At 50.9% G+C, this 20434-nt stretch overlaps 1 protein-coding gene across 2 annotated transcripts in view; it reads left to right on the forward strand.

The window, feature by feature from the left end:
• The window catches only part of PTK2B (protein tyrosine kinase 2 beta), a 138248-nt gene extending 118105 nt beyond the window's left edge, over positions 1–20143 (forward strand). The window contains exons 20-31 of one of the 2 annotated variants that reach the window (XM_052644962.1): positions 40–129; positions 977–1181; positions 3566–3674; positions 5471–5536; positions 7451–7576; positions 12492–12638; positions 13189–13224; positions 13579–13603; positions 15789–15835; positions 16487–16624; positions 17048–17128; positions 19041–20143. In XM_052644962.1, coding sequence (XP_052500922.1) covers positions 40–129; positions 977–1181; positions 3566–3674; positions 5471–5536; positions 7451–7576; positions 12492–12638; positions 13189–13224; positions 13579–13603; positions 15789–15835; positions 16487–16624; positions 17048–17128; positions 19041–19256 — 1286 coding nt within the window. In that variant the 3' untranslated portion in view covers positions 19257–20143. The remainder of the gene's footprint in view (positions 1–39; positions 130–976; positions 1182–3565; positions 3675–5470; positions 5537–7450; positions 7577–12491; positions 12639–13188; positions 13225–13578; positions 13604–15788; positions 15836–16486; positions 16625–17047; positions 17129–19040) is intronic. The other variant, XM_052644963.1, reaches the window with a different exon arrangement.
• Positions 20144–20434: the final 291 nt, after the last annotated feature.

Below are 20434 nucleotides of genomic sequence, written 5' to 3' on the forward strand. Positions count from 1 at the left end.
TTCTCTAAGAGCTCCCATAAACCCTTGGTCCACCCACAGCCTCTGTGACCCGTCTGCCAATCAAATGGATGTCCCCCGAGTCCATCAACTTCCGCCGCTTCACGACCGCCAGCGATGTCTGGATGTTTGGTGAGCAGACTCTCCATAGGGTGTGGACAAGGGTTTGATTACCTCTCTGTGACCAGAATAACAGGGGGCACAAGAAGCAGGGGTATGGACCCTCGGGTTCTGTTTTGCTGCCACCACTGAGGAGTCCCGGAGGTGGGGAGTCAGTGGTGGATTGGGGGTGACACGAGCTAAGGGCCAGCCTGCATTCATCTTCATGGAAAAGGCTCTTGATATGAGCGTGAGCTCCCAAAACAGCCCCAGGACTGAGGTGAGGCCACCCCGCAGGGGAGCCTCAAAGGCAGAGCTGAGCTCTTCTCAGAAGAAGGTGCAGGGTGAGGAGAGAGGAAAACCAAGTGAGGGACAGCCACTTAAAAGGCACACAGCCATGTAGATCCTCTGTCTCAGGTCTCCACAGCCTGCCCAGTACAATCTCATCATTCTTCTTCCCATTTTCCAGACAAGGAAACTGAGGCTCAGCGAGTCAGGGGCTTGCTCGTGATCACACAGGCAGCAAGCGTTGGCTCTAGGCTTCGTATGCCAGCTTTCTGATGGAGGCGTCACTCCCTCCTGGTGGTCCCAATAAAGTTCCTTTGACGGTCCCCTTCTCCAGAACCCTAACAGCTCCATGTGGAAAGGGCCTGGGTATGGGAGCTTAGTTCACTTACAGTCATAGGCGATTGGTCCCTTAGCAGACCGCCACATGGGCAGGACCCCCAGAATGCTATCTATAGAGGAGAGAGAGGAACACAGGGCGGTCCCCAGCAGGCACTGAGTGTAGACCACACGGCTATCTCTGGAGAGGGTGGGCTGCCTCTCCAGGTTGGAGTCCCCTCAGCATGGGCCCTGAGCCCTCTCCTCCCGCCTGCAGCTGTGTGCATGTGGGAAATCCTGAGCTTCGGAAAGCAGCCCTTCTTCTGGTTGGAGAACAAGGATGTCATTGGGGTGCTGGAAAAGGGGGACCGGCTGCCCAAGCCTGACCTCTGCCCGCCCATTCTCTACACCCTCATGACCCGCTGCTGGGACTATGACCCCAGTGAACGACCCCGCTTCACCGAGCTCGTGTGCAGCCTCAGGTGAGCAAGGAGACAGGTGTGGGGTGGAGGACTGCAAGCCCAGGGCCCCCTGAGAGCAAGTCTCCTCTTCAGCAGCACATAGAGGTTTATAGCCGTGTGTGTGCTCAGTCACTAAGTCATGTCCAACTCTTTGTGACCCCATGAACTGTAGCCCACCAGGCCCTTCTGTCCATGACATTTCCCTGGCAAGAATACTGAAGTAGGTAGCCATTCCCTTCTCCAGTGGATCTTTCTGACTCAGGGATCAAACTAGGGTCTCCTGCATTACAGGCAGATTCTTTACCATTTGGGGCCACATAAAAATAGGTTTGGGGGCTATATTTGGCCTGTGGGCCTAGTTTTCTGGCTCCTATTTTAAGGAACCCAATGCTTAATTAACATTAAATACTACAGCTTTAAATACTGTAGGCAACTTGTGGGCATTTTTTTAGAAAATCATCCCCAGAAACTGCCACTTGGGAAGGCACCACAGGAGAGGCTGGGAATCCCAGGTCCGGACAATGGGAATCTTTGAAAAAAATTTGCACAGTGTGAGAGCTGGGAGTTAAGTTTTGTTGCAGGCAAAATGAGGACTGCAGCCTGGGAGACAACATTTCAAATAGCTCTGAGAAACTGCTCAGAAGAGGTGAAGGGGGAGCCAGCTTATATAGAAGTTTTGCAACAAAGGGCAGGTTGTCTGAACAGCAAACAATTATTGTTAATTAAAGAAAACCAGATACCCAAGTTAAAGCGTTGAGTGCTTTTCTATGTATGGGAAGATCCGAGAGTCTGGGCTCACTGGAATCATTCCTTTGATCTGCATCTCAGCTCTCTGGGGCCAGTATCCTGTGTTTTCACATCCTGAGTTTCCTCAGGGCTCACCGTAGGGAGTGGCTGCAGTTTGATGGCTCCTAGATGGCAGGTTTTCTTTCCTTCCTGAGTTCCCTCAGGGCTCACCAGCTCACTATCCATGGTGGAGGCAATTGCTGATGACTGTGACATCCTTGTTTACTGATATGGCAGGAAATATTCATTTCTCAGAATGATAGTGCATTTGTTTATAGGTAGGGCTCTATAAACAAGCTGTATCATGAATTTTTGTATTGCACACAATAGAATGCATATAAATCTGAAACATGGTACCAAATATTATATGTTTAGTAGTACTGTTTAGGGCTTCTCTGGTGGCTCAGATGATAAAGAATCCACCTGCAATGCAGGAGACCTGGGTCCAATCCCTGGATTGGGAAGATCCCCTGGAGGAGGGCATGGCAACCCACTCCAGTATTCTTGCCTAGAGAATCCCCATGGACAGAGGAGCCTAGTAGGGGACTACAGTCCATCGGGTCGCAAAAAGCTGGACATGACTGAGCAACTAAGCACAGCACAGTACTGTTGAAAATGATTAAACAAGGCAATTTAAGTGATACAGACAAACTTTAACACTGCGTGAAGTGCCCATCTCCATTTCCAAGAGCCAGAGCAGTGGTGAATGGGAGCAGAAGGTAGGACACTTTTATAGGATAAAGAATAAGGAACAAAGAAGAGATAATTAGAGAATGAATAGGGAATAGGAAACAAATAAAAAGCTGAATGGGCTTCCCTAGTGGCTGAGATGATAAAAAAAATCTGCCTGTAATGCAGGAGACCTGGGTTCAATCCCTAGGTTGGGAAGATCCCCTGGAGGAGGACATGGCAACCCACTCCAGCATTCTTGCCTGGAGAGTCTGCATGGACAGAGAAGTGTGGCAGGTTGCAGTCCATGGGGTTGCAAAGAGTCAGACACTACTGAGCAACTAAGCACATAAAGCTGAATTGGCATTTGGATTGGTATTTGGGTTGGCATTTGGGATGGTACTTTGATTCTGATAAAGCATAGCATTTAGAAGGACGCAAAAGTTATCTGCATTTTGACCTGCTGATGCTACCCCCTGGGCAGAGGCAGCTCCATCTTGGGCCTAGAAATGTATTTCAACAACACACAATCCCTGTCTGCAGACAGTGCTTGGTACACTTGTGGATTCATGGACCCCCTGCCTTTATTTGAGTCCTTGGAGGTGTGTGATTCCCAGGTTGGGAACCACTGTTGGGTAAAAGAAAAAAAAGGCAAGAAGCGTGCATTCAGCTAACCTGGGAGGAAATCCATGGCCCTTTCCCGTTAGCACATACCAGGAATGCGTGTGTACCCTTTCCCATTAGCACACACCAGGAATGCATAGGTTGGGGCGGCTGCAGGGTCCACGATACTGTGGCCTGTCTCCTAGGGATCTCCCCAGTGCCATCTGCAAAGGACGTGGGAGAAGACTTAGGAGTAGGATCCCGGCCACAGTGGAGCACAGAGGGGAGCCCCCAGGAATGTATCTGACCTTGTTTCTGTCTCCTTATCTGACCTGACTTCCTGGCAGTGACATTTACCAGATGGAGAAGGACATCGCCTTAGAGCAGGAGAGGAACGCTCGCTACCGACCTCCCAAAATCTTAGAACCCACACCCTTCCAGGAACCCCCACCCAAGGTGAGCCACGCCCCGAATTCATCGGCCCCATTGGCCCCATGAATCACAGCAGAGCAGGGACCCTGTCCAGCCCCTCCCAGATCTGACTGTGCAGCTCCCCTTACGGTGGCGGTCAGATGGGCCCTGCGTCTTCTCAGCCCTTCCACCCAACCATTCATCAGCCCTGAGGTCAGCCCCCATCAGTCACCTCGGCAGATGGACCCTGAGACAGCCAGAGAGCACGCACCTTGTGGGGCTGCTGGAGCAGGCAGTCACCCCGGAAACATGTCCCTCGGGAGACAGTAGCACTTTCCCTTTTGGTGTTTTTAGGGACAAATTAGATTCCCTTGAAGGTACGTGATGGGAGCCCTGAAGTCCAGCCTCTGATGTCCATGGCATCTCTGGGCACAGGAGCCAGTGCCCTTCTGTCCCTCTATTAGATGGGTGGGACCGTGTCTGTAGAAGTCAGCTTGGGCTGCCGTACAAGATACTACAGGCTGGGCAGCTTACACACAGACAGCATGGAGGCTGGGAAATCCAAGATCAAGGTGTCTGGTGAGGACTGTCTTCCTGGATGGCAGAAGTGTCCTTCTCACATGTCCTCACATGGTGGGGAGAGTGAGCACTGGTGTCTGTTATTGTTATTAATACAACTGCATGCTAAGTTGCTTCAGTCATGTCTGACTCTTTGCCACTCCATGGACTGTAGCCTGCAGGGATCCTCTGTCCATAGGATTCTCCAGGCAAGAATACTGGAGTGGGTTGCCATGGCCTCCCCATGGCCTCCTCTAGGGGATTTTCCCTACCCAGGGATTGAACCCACATCTCTTATTCTCCTGTATAGGCAGGCGGGTTCTTTACCACCACCTGGGAAGTTTATTAATGCTACTACTAATAATAAGAATCATAGGAGTCCTACCCTTGTTACCTCATCTGATCCTAATTACCTCCCAAAGGGCCCCACCTCCAAACACCATCACCTTGGGGGCTAAGACTTCAACATATGAATGGGGTGGGTGGGGTGGGGTGGGGGAACAAACATTCAGTTCATAACAAAGCCCTGTGGGTGCTGGGCCTCTTTTCGAGGTCCCCCTGATCTGCTGTGCCCTGCACCTTCCCGCAGTCAGGCCCAGCTCAGGTTTCATCACCTCCAGGAAGCTGCTGTGGACGCCTGGGCCTCCATGACTCACCTCTGGATGTCTGTAGCTCCTGATTACTGATTTGGCAAACTCTGCACATCCAGGGTTCACATACTGTTGAAGCCTAGCTTGAAGGATTTTGAGCATTACCTTGCTAGCTTGTGAAATGAGTGCAACTGTGCGATAGTTTCAACATTCTTTGACACAGCCCTTCTTTGGGATTGAAAAACTGATCTTTTCCAGTACTATGGACACTGCTGAGTTTTCCAGATTTGCTGGCCTATTGAGTGCAGCACTTTAACAGCATCATCTTTTAAGATTTTAAATAACTCAGCTGGAATTTCATCACCTCCACTAGCTTTGTTCAGAGTAATGCTTCCTAAGCCATAGTTGACTTCACACTCCAGGATGCCTGGCACATGCAGAGAGGCTACACAGAGACTGGCAATGCCTCCAGTTAGCAGTGACCTCCAGAAGGAAGGCCACTGGCCTCATATCACTCAGCAGTGATAGATGCACAGTTAGCAGACATGAATGAGTTTAGTGATTACTCTGTCCCTCGTCTTCACCATCCTGAACAAGGCTGACCCGACTCCTACCTGATATTCCCCTTGGTGAGCTGTGCTCTCTCAAGAGGACAGAATGAGGGACTGACTCATCTCCATGTTCTCTCTGCAGCCCAGCCGACCGAAGTACAGACCCCCTCCACAAACCAACCTTCTGGCACCCAAGCTGCAATTCCAGGTAAACACGTAAACTGGAGGGCTGGGGAAGTGCAGGCCTCATCTCTGTCCTTCCTGAATTTCCATCCTCGCACCTTAGCAGAGCAGCAGTCCTATCTGCTCAGGCAGTGGAAGCAGTTCTTCTTTAGTACCCAGAAAAGAACTAAAACTCAAAGTGCCCAGAGATCAAAGAATCTACTTGAACCTCTACCAGGTTGTCCTCAGTTAAGACGACTTCAACCCACATCTGTCTGCCCACAGTATTGGCTGCTGCGTGCACCCGCCTACAGCTAAGTCTCTATTCCTGGCCTCCCCAGCCCTGAGCAGAGCCTCTGAAAAGGAATCTAGGCAGCTAGGGACCATTGATGTTCCCCAGAGAATGGAGCTGCTCACTGGGGCTCCCTGCAGGGGCCCTGCTGAAAACCTCTGTAGCTGGTGGAGAGAGAGCAGGGTTCCCCCTGTGCTCCCCCTCCACCACCACCACCTCCATGGTTACCAACCACAGGACCTGCCCAAGCTGTTGGTCCCTCTCAGGGTGTCTCTGTCCTGTGTCTCTCTGTTGCATCTAAGTCAGAAGGAGCCAGGGGCCCCCTCTCTTTTCTTCCTTTTTATCCCTCAGCTCAGAGTCCCTCCTTTAAAAATGGAAACAGTGTCTTTTATTTGGTGCTTCTTCATTTGATGTCCTGTGGTCAAGGAAATGCTCCTGAGCCAAAACAAGCCTAACCAGGAACAAACAGACAAACCATCTTCATATGAAAAAAAGAAAAAGAAAACAAACCTCAAGGCAGAAGACAGGAGCGATATCCCTAGAAAGAAATATACCCCTTTGTGATGTTTAAAATAGTGGGTTTTATTTTATTTTTTTAAAGATTTTTTTTTAATGTGAACCATTTCAAAAGTCTTTGTCCAATTTGTTACGATATTACTTCCATTTTTTATGTTTTGGTTTTTGGGCCATGAGGCATGTGGGATCTTAGCTCCCTGACCAGGGATTGAGCCCAAACCCCCTGCATTGGAAGGTGAAGTCTTAACCATGGGACTGCCTGTGAAGTCCCAAAATAGTGGTTTTTAAAAATGTGTGTGTATATATATATATATAGACTTCCCTGTGGGCTCAGTGGTAAAGAATCTGCCTGCAATTCAGGAGATGTGTGTTTGATTCCTGGATCAGGAAGATACCTGGAGGAGGAAATGGCAACCCGCTCCAGTATTCTTGCCTGGGAAATCCCAGGGATAGAGGAGCCTGGTGGACTACAGTCCTCGGGGGTTACAAAAGAGTCAGACATGACCTAGCAACTAAACAACAACATATATATACACGCATATGTTTGTTTGTTTCAGTTGCTCAGTCATGTCCAACTTTTTTGCATCCTGATGGACTGTAGCCCGCCAGGCTCCTCTGTCCTTGGGATTTCCCAGGCAAGAATACTGGAGTGAGTTATCATTTCCTTCTCCAAGGGATCTTCCCAACCCCGGATCAAACCCATGTCTTCTGCATTGTAGGAAAATTCTTTACCACTGAGCCATCAGGGAAGCCCGTACACACACATACTTGTGGGTTAACAGTATCTGTTAGTTTCTAACACAATGATGACTTTTCCCTGGAGAGTTCTGAAGGAGGAGATGGAGTCAGTAGGTCAGCGCCACCCGTGGACCTATGGTATGCACAGCATCACGGGAACAGTTATTAGATGGAAGAGCAGCCACCATGTCTGTGCTGACTTCTAGCCAAGAGCCGTGTATGTCGCTCTGCCACGTCTCCCAAACTGTACCAGTGAAATGCCCACACTTTGTTCTTTATAAGCTCCTGGAGCGCAAGTCCCGTTTCTCCCATGGAGCTCCTGTGTCGTTTCTCTGTGCTCGTGTTCGTAGCAGCTAACTGTCCACCTTCTTGCCTTGTCCCCGTGCCTGGTGCTCCTCTGCTTCTCCTGAATAGGTCCCTGAGGGTCTGTGTGCCAGCTCACCCACGCTCACCAGCCCTATGGAGTATCCATCTCCTGTAAACTCGCTGCACACCCCACCTCTCCACCGGCACAATGTCTTCAAGCGCCACAGCATGCGGGTAAGAGGACTCTGCATGCTGGGTCCCGGCCAGGACAAGGAGGCTGCTGGAGGGAGGTGCCTGGGATACTGGGAACCCTGCGTCCTCAGGCTCAGGAGGTGCCCTCCCTACACCAGTCAGCCACAGAGGGGCTCTGTGCCTCCTGCACCTCTACAAACAACAGAGTTTGGGGGCCAAGCCAGGCACTGCCCTTGAGACTCCAGCTGGACCCAGACCTGCCCCATCCCTACTCTGATGCTGTGGCCTTCCCTCAGCCCTGGTGACAGTGTGAAAGCTCATGAGCAGAGGGCAAGGAAGCCTGATGGTGCCAGAAAGTAAAAGATCCTGGAGGTCTTGCCCCGCTCTGCCCTTCCTCCTGCCTGATTGTTGTGATTGTTCAATTTCTCCTCAGTCAAAGGAAAGTCTGCCTTGTGGTTGCCATTCCTGCTGCTTTGCAAAAGTTGCTGCTATGTGAGAACAAACTTGGGGACTAGCATAGGGCTAAGCCATACCCTCCCCAGTCACCTCTTTGTTGTCAACTACCGATGAAGCCTTGAGTATTTCATTGTCGGTCTCTCAGTCACTCACTCAGGTCTAACTCTTCGCAACCACATGGACTGTAGCCCTCGGGCTCCTCTGTCCATGGGATTTCCCCCCAAGAACACTGGAGTAGGTTGCCATTTCCTCCTCCAGAGGATCTTCCTGATCCAGGGATCGAACCTGAGTCTCCTGCATTGACAGGTGGATTTCTACCACTGCACCACCTGGAAACTAGCTTCTAATTGTCACGTCTCCTTTAAAAAAAAAGTGCACCTTTGCTTGTCCACTTGTTACTAGTCACCATCCATCTTTTCCTCCTTCAAAACAAATGAACCCCATGGTCAGTTGCCATGAGCATTTGATATATTTCACTGAACTGAGTCTTGATATGTGATATAACAGACTAAAACCCTTATTACTTTAGCTCTAACTCTGTAACCATGCATCATATTTCAGACTCAGGTATATAGAACTCTAAAAATTGGGGGAGACTACATTTCCATTACAATAGACATACAAAAATGTAGGAAAGTATGTTGAGATATCCTTGCTGTTTTTCTTAATTTAGTAAAACTTGGAAATGATTAAGATAACTTCGAATTCAAGGCAGTGAGAGCTTAGTGGAATAGGTTTTCCCCTGACCTAGCTCATTTTTCTTTTTTACATTAGTTTAACCAATTTATGTCTTAGCATATACTCAACGATAATAAAACTGCGTCTGTAAGCATGCACCATCTTTTAGGTAGTGCTCAACTTCTCTCTCTTGCTCTTAACTCTTTATTCATAATTAATTGGGTTTTAGTGAGTTTGGCTTTAAAATATGCCCTTTCAGAAAGTAAGTGTTTTGCACATTTGAGGGTTGGCACTGCCTTTGTCTAACCCCTGATTCACCAAAAGGTCTTTGTTCCCTTCCATAAAGACAAACTGTGCAGCAGGAAAAAGGGCCTTTTGTGTCAGGGGTTTAGATGTACTTGCCATAGGAAAGCCTATGAACATAAAAGGAACATAATAAGCATTTCTTAAAATAAGCAAAAAAGAAAAAAGTTAAAAATATAAACTCCATCTTATGGTATGCATCAGAAACACCGAGAAAGCCTCTTCCAGGTAGAATGCTGAAAAGGTATAATAGACTCCCTGCAAAGCATTTGAAAGCATTTAACGAAAATCAGAGATGGTTTTCCCACAAAAACAACTTTTCTAGTGACTAACTCTATTGCCTGACTCATCTGAGAATCTGTGGGATTCAATTCCGCAGTCAGGATGGCAGCAGTCTCCCTCTTGAAGACCTCACAATTGAAGTTTAAAACAACAGTTTAGTAAACAGCACCTTTTTTTTAAGGGACACTTTGCTGGGTGCTGTCCTAGGTGCTGAAGGGAGAATTGCCTTCAGTGAACTTACCATCAGCCAGAAGGAACAGGGCAGATGGTTGCCTATAATGTAAACCAGAGAGCTGTGAGTAGCACACAGAGGTACAGCCAACGTGCAGAAGTTCAGAGAGTAAAACAACTCTTTCCAGCTTCTTTTTTTTTTTTTTTTTGCAGTTGGGCCTCAATGGATGGGAAAAATTAGAAGGGTCCCAGGGGATGAGGTAGGCAGAAGCATGAGTTGGGGCCCAGATTGAATGATGGGAAAGCTTACGATGAGTGCAGGAGCTGTTTAATTACAATAGAAATAGGCCTGGCAGGATGAAGAGTCAATTCCTGGAAGGGGTCACAGCTTATCAGAGTCTTTTTAAAACACCCCAAGGGTCTAATTCCTCTTAAAAATGACCAGCAGTGTAAGCATTCATTGCCTGATAAGAACTCTTGAAGTATACTTTGGACAGTAAGCCCTAAAGAGATCCAGTTTTTTTAAAAAAGTCTTATTTGCTTCTTGAGTTTTATTAGAAAATTGGAAGACGTAGGAATACATCCACCAATATATGTTAAAATATTTGGTCAGATGGTGATCAAGCCTGGGGCATACTAGACATTTGAGTGGTAGGAATCTTCTTTGGCAATTTCAAAACTACAAAGTGTTTTCTTGAGTCTGGAAACTCCTCCTGTCAGTATCTACTCTAGTCTTCCTCCGTCGATACATTTTCCTTACCTGGAGATTCCTAATGCTATATTCAGAACGTTTGACACTTAGTTCCTATTTGTCATGATTTGCCAATAGCCTGATATAGACACACCATTGTGTTTGCACATGCTGGCATTTAACTGAGGATATTTACAGCCTTAAAACCCTTTCATTTGCGGGGCATAAGCCTTTATTAAGTACATCTTATGTATTTTTCAATCCTATGATGATAAAATGGTCTTATGTTCTGAAATTTGCTTTTATTTTTTAATTGGGATAGGTATAGTTGCTTTACAGTGTTGTACAATGAAGTGAATCAGCTATGGCATACATATATCCCCTCCTTCTCGGACCTCCCCAGCCCATCCTACCCCTCTGGGTCATCACAGAGCACTGAGCCAGGCTCCCTGTGCTGTTCAGCGGCTTCCCACTGGTTATCAGTGCACACATGTCAATTCAGTCTCCCAGCTCATCCCACCCTCCTCCCCCACACCATGTCCACAGATTAGTTTAACATAAGGTCTAACTCAGTAAGTCAACTCTGGGTGGACATTTGGTAATGTGTGGAGACATTTTTGTTACAATAGGGGAGGTGTTGTAGGCTTCTAGTGAGCGGGGTTGCTGTAAGCATCCTACAGGTTACAGGACATCTTTCCCCAATAAGGAATCATCTGGCCCCAATGTTAATAGTGCTAAGGCTGAGCAACCCCAGTCTGCAATTGGTTCCATAGCCTCATGAAAACAGGAAGGACACTGCGTATTTAACCATCACTGCCCTCCCAGCCCAGCCTGGCCCAGCCCTGTCCCTGCCACACAGTAGTTGCTCAATAAACAGTCGTTGACTAGCGTAGTGAACAAGGACTATTTCAGCAAGACATCTTATAAGGAGAAGTATTGTTAGAAATTGAGAGCAGTTATTGTAGCCGACAGCCTAGGAAAAACACACCAGTGTCACTATTTGCAAACTGTGCTGTTTAGAGACTTTAGTGGAGATAATCTTTTTTAGAGGCTTGGCAGAGATTATGGCTTGTTAAAGTAGACTGAGAATCATTTTTAGCATTTTATGTAAGTGACTTGTATGTAAACGGGCCAGTTCAAAGAAAGGGATCTGAGCAGCTTGCGGACATAGAAAGGTCACCTGCCCCCAGCAAAGGTCACCCCAGGCTTTACACAATCAAAAGAATGCTGGTAACACTCATATGTCCAGGAGACCCAGGTAATCTTGTGCAGCAGAAAAAAGCAAGCCAGTTTAAAGGGACTGAGCAGATATTTATATAAATGAAACCCTGGGGAAGATTGAGGGAAGAGAAATAATAGGAAAGGGAAACATGCAGGGAGAAATAACAGGGAGAACTATGAATAGTCCAAAGCCCCACAAATGAGTTGAAATGGGGTTAGATTAATAAAACTCAGGAGAGGAACCACTTATTGCATATCCATAGATCCTTATTTCTTTAAATTTTGTGCTTCACTTTATCTCTTAGCTCATGCATCTCTTTTAAACTTTGGTGTCATAACCCAGGCTAGTTTCTTAATCAAGAGAATGATGCAGAAAGATTCTTTACCTTCTGAGCCACAGAAAGTGAAAGTGAAGTCACTCAGTCGTGTCGGACTCTTTGCGACCCCATGGACTATGGCCTACCAGGCTCCTCCATCCATGGAATTTTCCAGGCAAGAGTACTGGAGTGGGTTGCCATTTCCTTCTCCAGAAGATCGTCCCAACCCAGGGATCGAACCCAGGTCCCCCACATTGCAGGCAGACACTTTACCGTCTGAGCCATCCTTAACTAGGATGGGGAAGCTCAAATAACGAGTTTCTTCTGATAAAAAGGCACGATCAGATAGGTGCACGCTCTTGCTCCTTCTTTCAGGCTCCACCCTTCAGTGGACAGCTTTGGGGGACCACACACCACTGCTCCTTGAAGCTTCCAGACCTGCCATCTCGGTTTTAGCTAAGCACTCAAGGCCTCCTGGAGGGCTGGCTTTGCATTCCTAAGTGTAAATTCAGTGACAGCAGTCATGACACACGCCAGCTGAGAAAACAGTATTAGGACAGTCACTTGAAAATAAAATGGTACTAACGGACCACGTGACGATTTGAAACCAGTACCTGTTAAACTCTATGCCCTGTGATTCAGCATTTCACGGACACGCTGCATGTGATTGGGGCTGACGGAGCCAACAGTAATAACCATCTGCATAGATGGCTGCAGATCTGAGGCCAGTGAGGCCAAGGCGTGTGGCTCCCATAAGGCGCTCCAGAGGACTGTCCTCCCTGGGTGCGGAGACTGGGCTGACTGTGTCCTCTGCCATCTCCCCCCGCTGTGCTCCCAGGAGGAGGACTTCGTCCGGCCCAGCAGCCGGGAGGAGGCCCAGCAGCTGTGGGAGGCCGAGAGGCTCAAGATGCGGCAACTGCTGGACAAGCAGCAGAAGCAGATGGTGGAAGATTACCAGTGGCTGAGGCAGGAGGAGAAAGCCCTGGTGAGGAGAAAGCCCAGCCAGGGGAGGGAGAGGACATGCCCCGACACCACTGCTGGACACCTTCTTTTTTAAATAACTACTTATATTTTTATCTTTGGCTGTGCTGGGTCTTCGTTTCTGCGCACGGGCTTTTCTGTAGTTGTGCCAAGCTACTCTACGGTTGCGATGCCCGGTCTTCTCATGGCAGTGGCTTTGCTTGCTGCAGAGCACAGGCTTTGGGGAGCTTGGGGTTCAGTAGTTGTGGCTCACAGGCTCTAGAGCACAAGCTCAGTAGTTGTGGTGCCTGGGCTTAGTTGCTCCACAGCATGTGGGATCCTCCAAGACCAGGGATCAAACTGGTGTCTGCTGCATTGGCAGGTGGACTCTCTACCGCTGAGCCAGCCGGGAAGCCCCTGAACACGTTCTGATAACCTTGCTCCCCTGGGAGAGATCCAAGCCATCTTGTCCCCTTTCAGCTCCCCACCTGGCTGGAGTGAACTGCTCTCCAGGCATCCTTGGAGCTTTTGGTTATAGAATCCTAAGTCCTCTGATTTGTTTTCCCCCTCTGCAGGACCCCATGGTTTACATGAACGACAAGTCCCCATTGGTGAGTCACCGGGAGAGCACTCTACCTGGAGGGAGGGCTTGCAGATAGTTAGTAGGACCTCCGACTCCACACCTGCCCACCTCGCCCTCTCTGCCTCGCACCACGAGAGCACCTTTTCCCACTTCACTCTGATCTTGGAGTCTCCTTGCTGAGCTCACACTTGATCTGCACTCTTAGCACCACCCGCTCCGGCACAGGCCGCCCCCTCCCCAAGTCACTTCCGGTCAGGGAGTCCCCAGGTCCCCCTGCAGCTATGATCTCCAAACCTCTCAAGGGGAACGGGAACAAGCTAAGGGGGGACGTGGGTGGCCCCCAGGGCTGCACTAGTGACCTCTTCTCTTTCCTTCCTTCCAGACCCCAGAGAAGGAGGCCGGCTACAGTAAGTGTGAGCAGCCTTCCTCTTGGCGGGAATGTCCCCGTTCGTGGCATCTTGTGTGCAGCCGCCTTCCCTGCCCCTTGCAGAGAGCAAACGGAGTGTATTTGCCACGGAAAGAAACATCTGTCCTGAGTTCAGAGTGTGTAGAGAGGCCCAGTTTAGGAGTCGATATTACACCACCTCCTATCCTCCACCTCTACCCCTGCTCCGACTGCTGCCCCCCACCCCTCTCACGGCATGGCTCCTGTTCCCGCCTCTCTGCTGCATTTATTTGGAGGACTTGGTGATCCTTCCTGTCTCCCACCCACTCTATCAGAAGCTCTAAAGTAGCGCCATGGCATCTCTCCCAAATGACTCTTCGCCTCCCTAGGCCCCAGTAAGGGAAGAAAGAAAGAGGGCGGGGCCAGCTGAACGGAAGCAAGAAGAGGGCGGAGCCAACTGATTTTCCCACCCACCCCTGCCCCGACCCCAGGGTCTCTCCAGGAGCCTCCCTAAAAGGCAGGGAGGGAGTGGTACCGGGCAGGATGTTGGCCTTTCCCAATTAACAGAAATTGACTAGAGGCCTGACAGGAAATTCAAGCAAAGTTTACTGGGGCTCCTGCGCTGCGGGCTGCAGGAGGACGCGAAAACAGGCTCCCTTGCTTGCTCCCAGAGGCAGGGGCGAGTTCATTCCTTACATGGGGTGAGGATGGGGGTGGATCCAGGCGTCATGCAGGAGGGGTGGCTTAGGTGGTTTGCCCGCCCTTCTGTGATGGTGCGTGCCGCGGGGCATGCAGCAGTACCCTGCTTTTGCTCCCAACACCCAGTTTTTCGCTCCTGGCTCTTCAGAAATGGTTCTTGGGTTTTATTTTGGGTTTCTTTTTCGTCTTTTTTGTATCTTTTGGTCCAGCATTTGCCCCAACTGCGGCATACACACAGCTATTTTTAGTCCCATATCATTTCTTTGTATTGTCCTGGTGCAAACTTTGCTGCAGAGGTTCCCAGGTCCCAGTCCTGCAGTGAGCCAGGCTGTTCATCACCATCCCAGGGGAATGAGGCTGATGATGACGGTGATGGTGACCATGGCAGCCACCAAAGACAGTGACAAGCACTGGCCCCAGGTGCTTTAAAATGTCAGTTTAAACCCCACAGCAGTCCTTCCTATGCAATAGGTACAATGTATCATGATGCCCATTTTACAAAGGACATGAAACATACACCGGAAGGGCAAGCAACTTACCCAAAGTCACACAGCTAGTGATTGCTGCAGCTGCTGCTAAGTCGCTTCAGTCATGTCCGACTCTGTGCGACCCCATAGACGGCAGCCCACCAGGCTCCTGTCCCTGGCATTCTCCAGGCAAGAACACTGGAGTGGGTTGCCATTTCCTTCTCCAATGCATGAAAGTGAAAAGTGAAAGAGAAGTCACTCAGTCTTTTCCGACTCTTAGCCACCCCGTGGACTGTAGCCTACCAGGTTCCTCTGCCCATGGCATTTTCCAGGCAAGAGTACTGGAGTGGGGTGCCATTGCCTTCTCCGCAGTAGTGATTAGCAGGGCCTAGATTTGAGCCCAGGCATCTGGCTCCTGCAGGGCCCTTCTAAGCAAACCTCCTACTTGGCAGATGACAGGCCTGGGGCCTGTCAGTGAGCTGCCCTAGTCTCACGCCACTCTGGGGGAAGAGTTGAAAGTGGAATCAGGTCTTCTGACTGTTACTCCAAGCAGTCCCATGCGGCCTGTGTGTCTTTTGTTCATCAGAGTAGCCAAAGAACAGCATGCTTCTAGCAGTTCACTTCCTTGACCCCCAGATGGACACAGCAGACAATAGGGAAGCTTCACAAATCTACCACATAGGTGGCTGTTGCACCCACTGGGTGAGGCTCCAGGATCACCTGCTGCCTTCAGAGCAGGCTTCTCCCTCATGACAGTCAAGGTCAGAGTCTCAGGGCCTGGTGTGCTGGAACACCCACCGCCATCACTCCATCTCCACGGGGACTTTGGCTTTTTCTTTGAAATGGACAGTAGTGCCTGTCTCTGCGTACAGAGGATGAGGGAGACCAGAGGTTACTTTCCATTGTCCTGGGTTTCAGGTCCCATTTCCCTGGGGTCTCCTGATAGTAGTGGAGAAGGGCTGGGCTTGGTCATCAGCACCTATGAAGGGAGGGGTCAGGGTGCTGAGGACATCCCCTACTCATTGTCCCTTCCCTTTGCAGCGGAGTTCACAGCCCCCCCGCAGAAACCACCACGGCTTGGCGCACAGGTATGTGCTGGCTCTGCTGAAGCTGGTAATGGATTGGAATCAGGGCCCCACAAGACTGAAGGCCTGGACTGCAAAGACTGCAGAGGCCCACAGAAAGAATCGAGTCCTGTATCCTCATTATATAGCTGAGGCCCAGAGAGGGCAAGTGCCTTGTCTACAGCTAATTCATTTTAAAAAAAATTTAAAAAGCAGGGGGAAAACCAGCCCGCTCCCTGACCTGGAGGAAGGCTCACCCGTCCCAAGGAGCAGGAGGTGTGGTCCCCCAGGCTCCCTGCACCCCCGTGTTCTGGGGTAGCTGCTGCTTTCTTCGCTCTGGAGCAGCAGTTCTCAGCGTTGGCAGCCCGTGAGAATCCTCTGAGAGCTTTGACACGGCCTGGCCCCCACGCCCAGGGGATGGTTCGGTTGCTTTGCTGCGAGGCTGACCACCAGCACTTTTTTAAGACACCCAGGCAGACTCTCACATAAGAACCATTGCCCCAGAAGCAGCAGGGAAGGAGGCCCCCCCCAGGCCCAGGCACTATTATTTCAGAGAAATGTCTTGGTGGCTGAGTTGGCACCAGTAGTGCATGCCCAGGAAAGAACAGTGTGTCCCTCTGACTTGCCACCCTCCCCTCCGGCCACCTGCTTCTCCTCCTCCTCTCCCCGCCACAGTCCATCCAGCCCACAGCCAACCTGGATCGGACCGACGACCTGGTGTACCTCAACGTCATGGAGCTGGTGCGGGCCGTGCTGGATCTCAAGAATGAGCTCTGCCAGCTGCCTCCTGAGGGCTACGTCGTGGTGGTGAAGGTGAGAGCCAGGGAGGAGCCGTGGACTTAGGGGACGGAGGCCACTCAGCCCATCCCTGGAAGGACGTGGGAGGGGCTGAGCTTCCCAGTCTGCCCGATTAGACCCCATTAGAGCAGGTTGTCAAAGAGAAGTTGGTTCCAGGTAGCCTCGGAAGGCAGGCACCATCCCAGGAGGGCCCTTCTCAAGGGAGACGTGGCTTTCTCAAAAAGCAAAGGGTGGGACTTCCCTGGAGGTCCAGTGGTTAAGACTTCACCTTGCAGTACAGGGAATGCAGGTTCAGTCCCTGGTCGGGGAGCTAAGATTCCCACATGCCTTGGGACCAAAAAAACCAAAACATAAAACAGAAGTAATGTTGTAACAAACTCAATAAAGACTTAAAAAAAAAAGCAAAGGGTGACAGCCACCCGCCCCTCTCTCTCCCAGAATGTGGGCCTGACCCTGCGGAAGCTCATCGGCAGTGTGGATGACCTCCTGCCCTCCTTGCCGTCGTCTTCACGGACAGAGGTGAGTGTCTCGGTGTCATCCACTGTCCCTTGCCCCCTTGTCCTGCTCCAGCTGTGTTTCAACAGGAGACCCAGAAGGGCCACCTGGGCAGCCCCATGTCCTCTGTGAGCCTTCAGCAGGTGGCTCTGCACTGTATATCGCTGCAGGTACCACTAGGGGGCGGAGTTGGAACCCAGGGACCTCACCGGCTTTCTGGGGCGAATTTCCTAGTTTAGGTCTCAGATCGTGGCAGTGACTTCTTAATGCCTGAGGACAGGCAAAGGAAGACACACATACTCCTTTTTAGCCCCATCCTGTCCATGACTCTTTGTCTAGTCACCCTTCTTACTAAGGTCAAGGTGAGTGTGTCACAGAAATAGCAGTTAAGGTTTCTTCAATTGATCATTTAATCTTCTTTATTTAAATGAGAAGCAACCACTGAAAACCAAAACGGGAATGCCAGTGCTCTATCTTGAGATGGTGCCAGTGGTACGCAGAATAATGCGCCCCCATAAGGTAGCTGGAAAAGAGCGTTTCTGGGAAAGATTGAAGGCAAAAGGAGAAGGGGGCAGCAGAGGATGAGATGGTTAGATAGCATCAGCGACTCAATGGGCATGAGTTTGAGCAAACTCTGGGAGACAGTGGAAGACAGGGGAGCCTGGCATGCTGCAGTCCATGGGGTCACAAAGAGTCAGACATGACTCAGCCACTGAACAACAACCAAATAAAGGATGTCTGGGTCCTCAGAGCCTGTGTCTATGTGACCTTACATGACAGACAGGACCTTGTAGGTGATTAAGTTAAGGATCTTCAGATGAGAAAGCTATGCTGGATTATCCAAGTGGGTCCAGTATAGTCAAAAGGATCCTTGTAAGAAGGGGGTGGAAGCAGAGGTTTGTTTCATAAGAGTCAGAGAACGAGATGGGATAACAGAAGCAGAGGTTGGAACGAGGCCATTGCTGGAAAGATCCACAAGCCGAGGAAGGCAGCAGCCTTGTGAAGCTGGAAAAGGCAGGGAACAAATTCTCCCCTGGAAGAAGGAAGTTCCTCTTCTGGCAGAAGGAACTTAGCTCTGCCGTCACCTGGCCATTGGCCCCAGGGGGACCCATTCCAGACTTGTGACCCCCAGAACTGTAAGAGCATAAATCTGCCTTATTTTAAGCCACTGTGTGGTAGTTTGTTACTGCAGGACTAGAAACAGAGGCAGTGCCTCTGAGCATTCTGTCTGGAAACCCAGTCACAGACTCCCACGACTCCTGCCAGGCTATAGGTTGAGCTGCCACTGTCTCCACCACCTGTGACCACTCAAGACAGGCAGGACAGGGCAGGGGGGCTTGGGCACTTCCCAGGTCCCTTCAGGGTGGCTGCGGCAGCCCAGCGGAGCACCCTCCAGGTTGGTCCCGTCTGGCATGAGAGCGCTGCACCTGGGCAGTGAAAGCCAGTCTTTTCTTTCACTTGATAAATATCTCTTGAGTGCCAAGTCTTTGTTCAGCAGTGCACTAAATACCAGGATATAGTAGTTAATAAAAACCCTGCAAGCCCAGACCACAGTCTGTGATCTATTGATGTGATTGTAGAGAGTTAACAGATGTATGGAGGCGCTTGACTTTTCTCCATTTACTCTGTGTCAGGCCAGCACCCAGGCATTTTGCCAGGGAGGGAGTGTTTGTGGGGCTGGATTGGAGGGGGCTGACTTGGGTAGTTTGGGGCCTGGGGTGCCTGCAGTGTTTGTCCTGGACGACCTGGCTCCAACCAGCACGAGCCTTGGACTCAGCCCAGGGCTGAGTCAGACCTGACCCCCACCCCAGCCCTCTCTCGGCCCCACCTTCCTGGGCCATCACCGAGGTGGACCTCTATAGGGCTTCCCTGTCCTCCGGGCCTGGACTTGGCAGCCCCTCAGGGCCCCAGCCCCTCCCCTGTGCTCTTCCTGCAGATCGAGGGTACTCAGAAACTGCTGAACAAGGACCTGGCGGAACTCATCAATAAGATGCGACTGGCCCAGCAGAACGCTGTGACTTCCCTGAGTGAGGAGTGCAAGCGGCAGATGCTCACCGCCTCCCACACGCTGGCCGTGGACGCCAAGAACCTGCTGGACGCCGTGGACCAAGCCAAGGTCCTGGCCAACCTGGCCCGCCCACTGGCAGAGTGAAGAGGGCGGCACCCCCCGCCCACATCTCCGCCCCGCCCGCCCGCCCCTCCCTGCTCTTGCCCCTGCCCCTGCCCCTGCCCCTGCCTCGCCTTCGGTCCCGTGGGCCCACTTGGGGAGGGAAGGCCGAGAGGGGTCCTTCTTCCCTTGCCGTTTTGCACGACCCCTCTCCTCCACCCTACTCCCAGACTGTGCTGCCCAGGCTGCAGCTGGACAGAGGGGACTCAGGGCTGCAGGACACCAAGGGGTTACAAAGAGGCTCAGAGGGAGCATGGCTGCTGCCCACCAGCCACTCCTACCTGGCCCAAGGGGGTCACATGGCAGTCCCTTGTGGCCAAGATGGCTTTACGCAGGGACAGGGCAGGCCGATTGGGGAACCAAGCTAGTCCTTCTCCTTCCTGCTCCGCCCACAGAGGTCCCCTCCCCTAACCCCATGCACAGAGGGAGGGGCCGAGAGGGGGTTTCAGTGGGGAGGCCGGTGGCTGGTGCCATGAGGGATGGACCTGGCCTTCTTGTACAGTGTATATTGGAATTTATTTAATGTGAGTCTGGTCTGGACTAACAGCCGTGTGCCCCACTGAGGGGCGGAGCAGGGCCTGGGATGGTCAAGGGACAAGCTATTGGGAGTTGGCGCCCAGGAGGCTGTGTCCTCCACACGCAGAGAGGGGAGGAGGGGAGAAGCAAGGCCACACTGGACCTGGGCGCCTTCCGCACTCCTCGCCCCCTGGCTTTGCTTCCCTCCCTGACCCCTTCCTTCTCTCTTCTTATTGTCTTTTCTTACTTGTCTTTTCTCGCCCACACCCTGTCTCCCTCCCTCTCTTGTGTTTGTGCAGAACACTCTTACCTCCTTTATATTTGACTTGTGGATGAATTAAAATTGTACCATTTGCTTTGTGGTTTGATTGTTTTGTTTGTTTGACCTTCTGAGGCCCTGGAAAGAATCAACTGTGCTTGTGTTGGGCAGAGATCAAAAAGCCGAAAGAAGCCAGGGCTCAACCCCCAGTTCAGTTCAGTTCAGTCGCTCAGTTGTGTCTGACTCTTTGCGACCCCACGAATCGCAGCACGCCAGGCCTCCATGTCCATCACCAACTCCCAGAGTTCACTCAAACTCATGTCCATCGAGTCAGTGATGCCATCCAGCCATCTCATCCTCTGTCGTCCCCTTCTCCTCCTACCCTCAA

The sequence above is a fragment of the Budorcas taxicolor genome, chromosome 8, assembly GCF_023091745.1.
Source record: "Budorcas taxicolor isolate Tak-1 chromosome 8, Takin1.1, whole genome shotgun sequence".
In the NCBI taxonomy this organism is placed as follows: Eukaryota; Metazoa; Chordata; class Mammalia; order Artiodactyla; family Bovidae; genus Budorcas; species Budorcas taxicolor.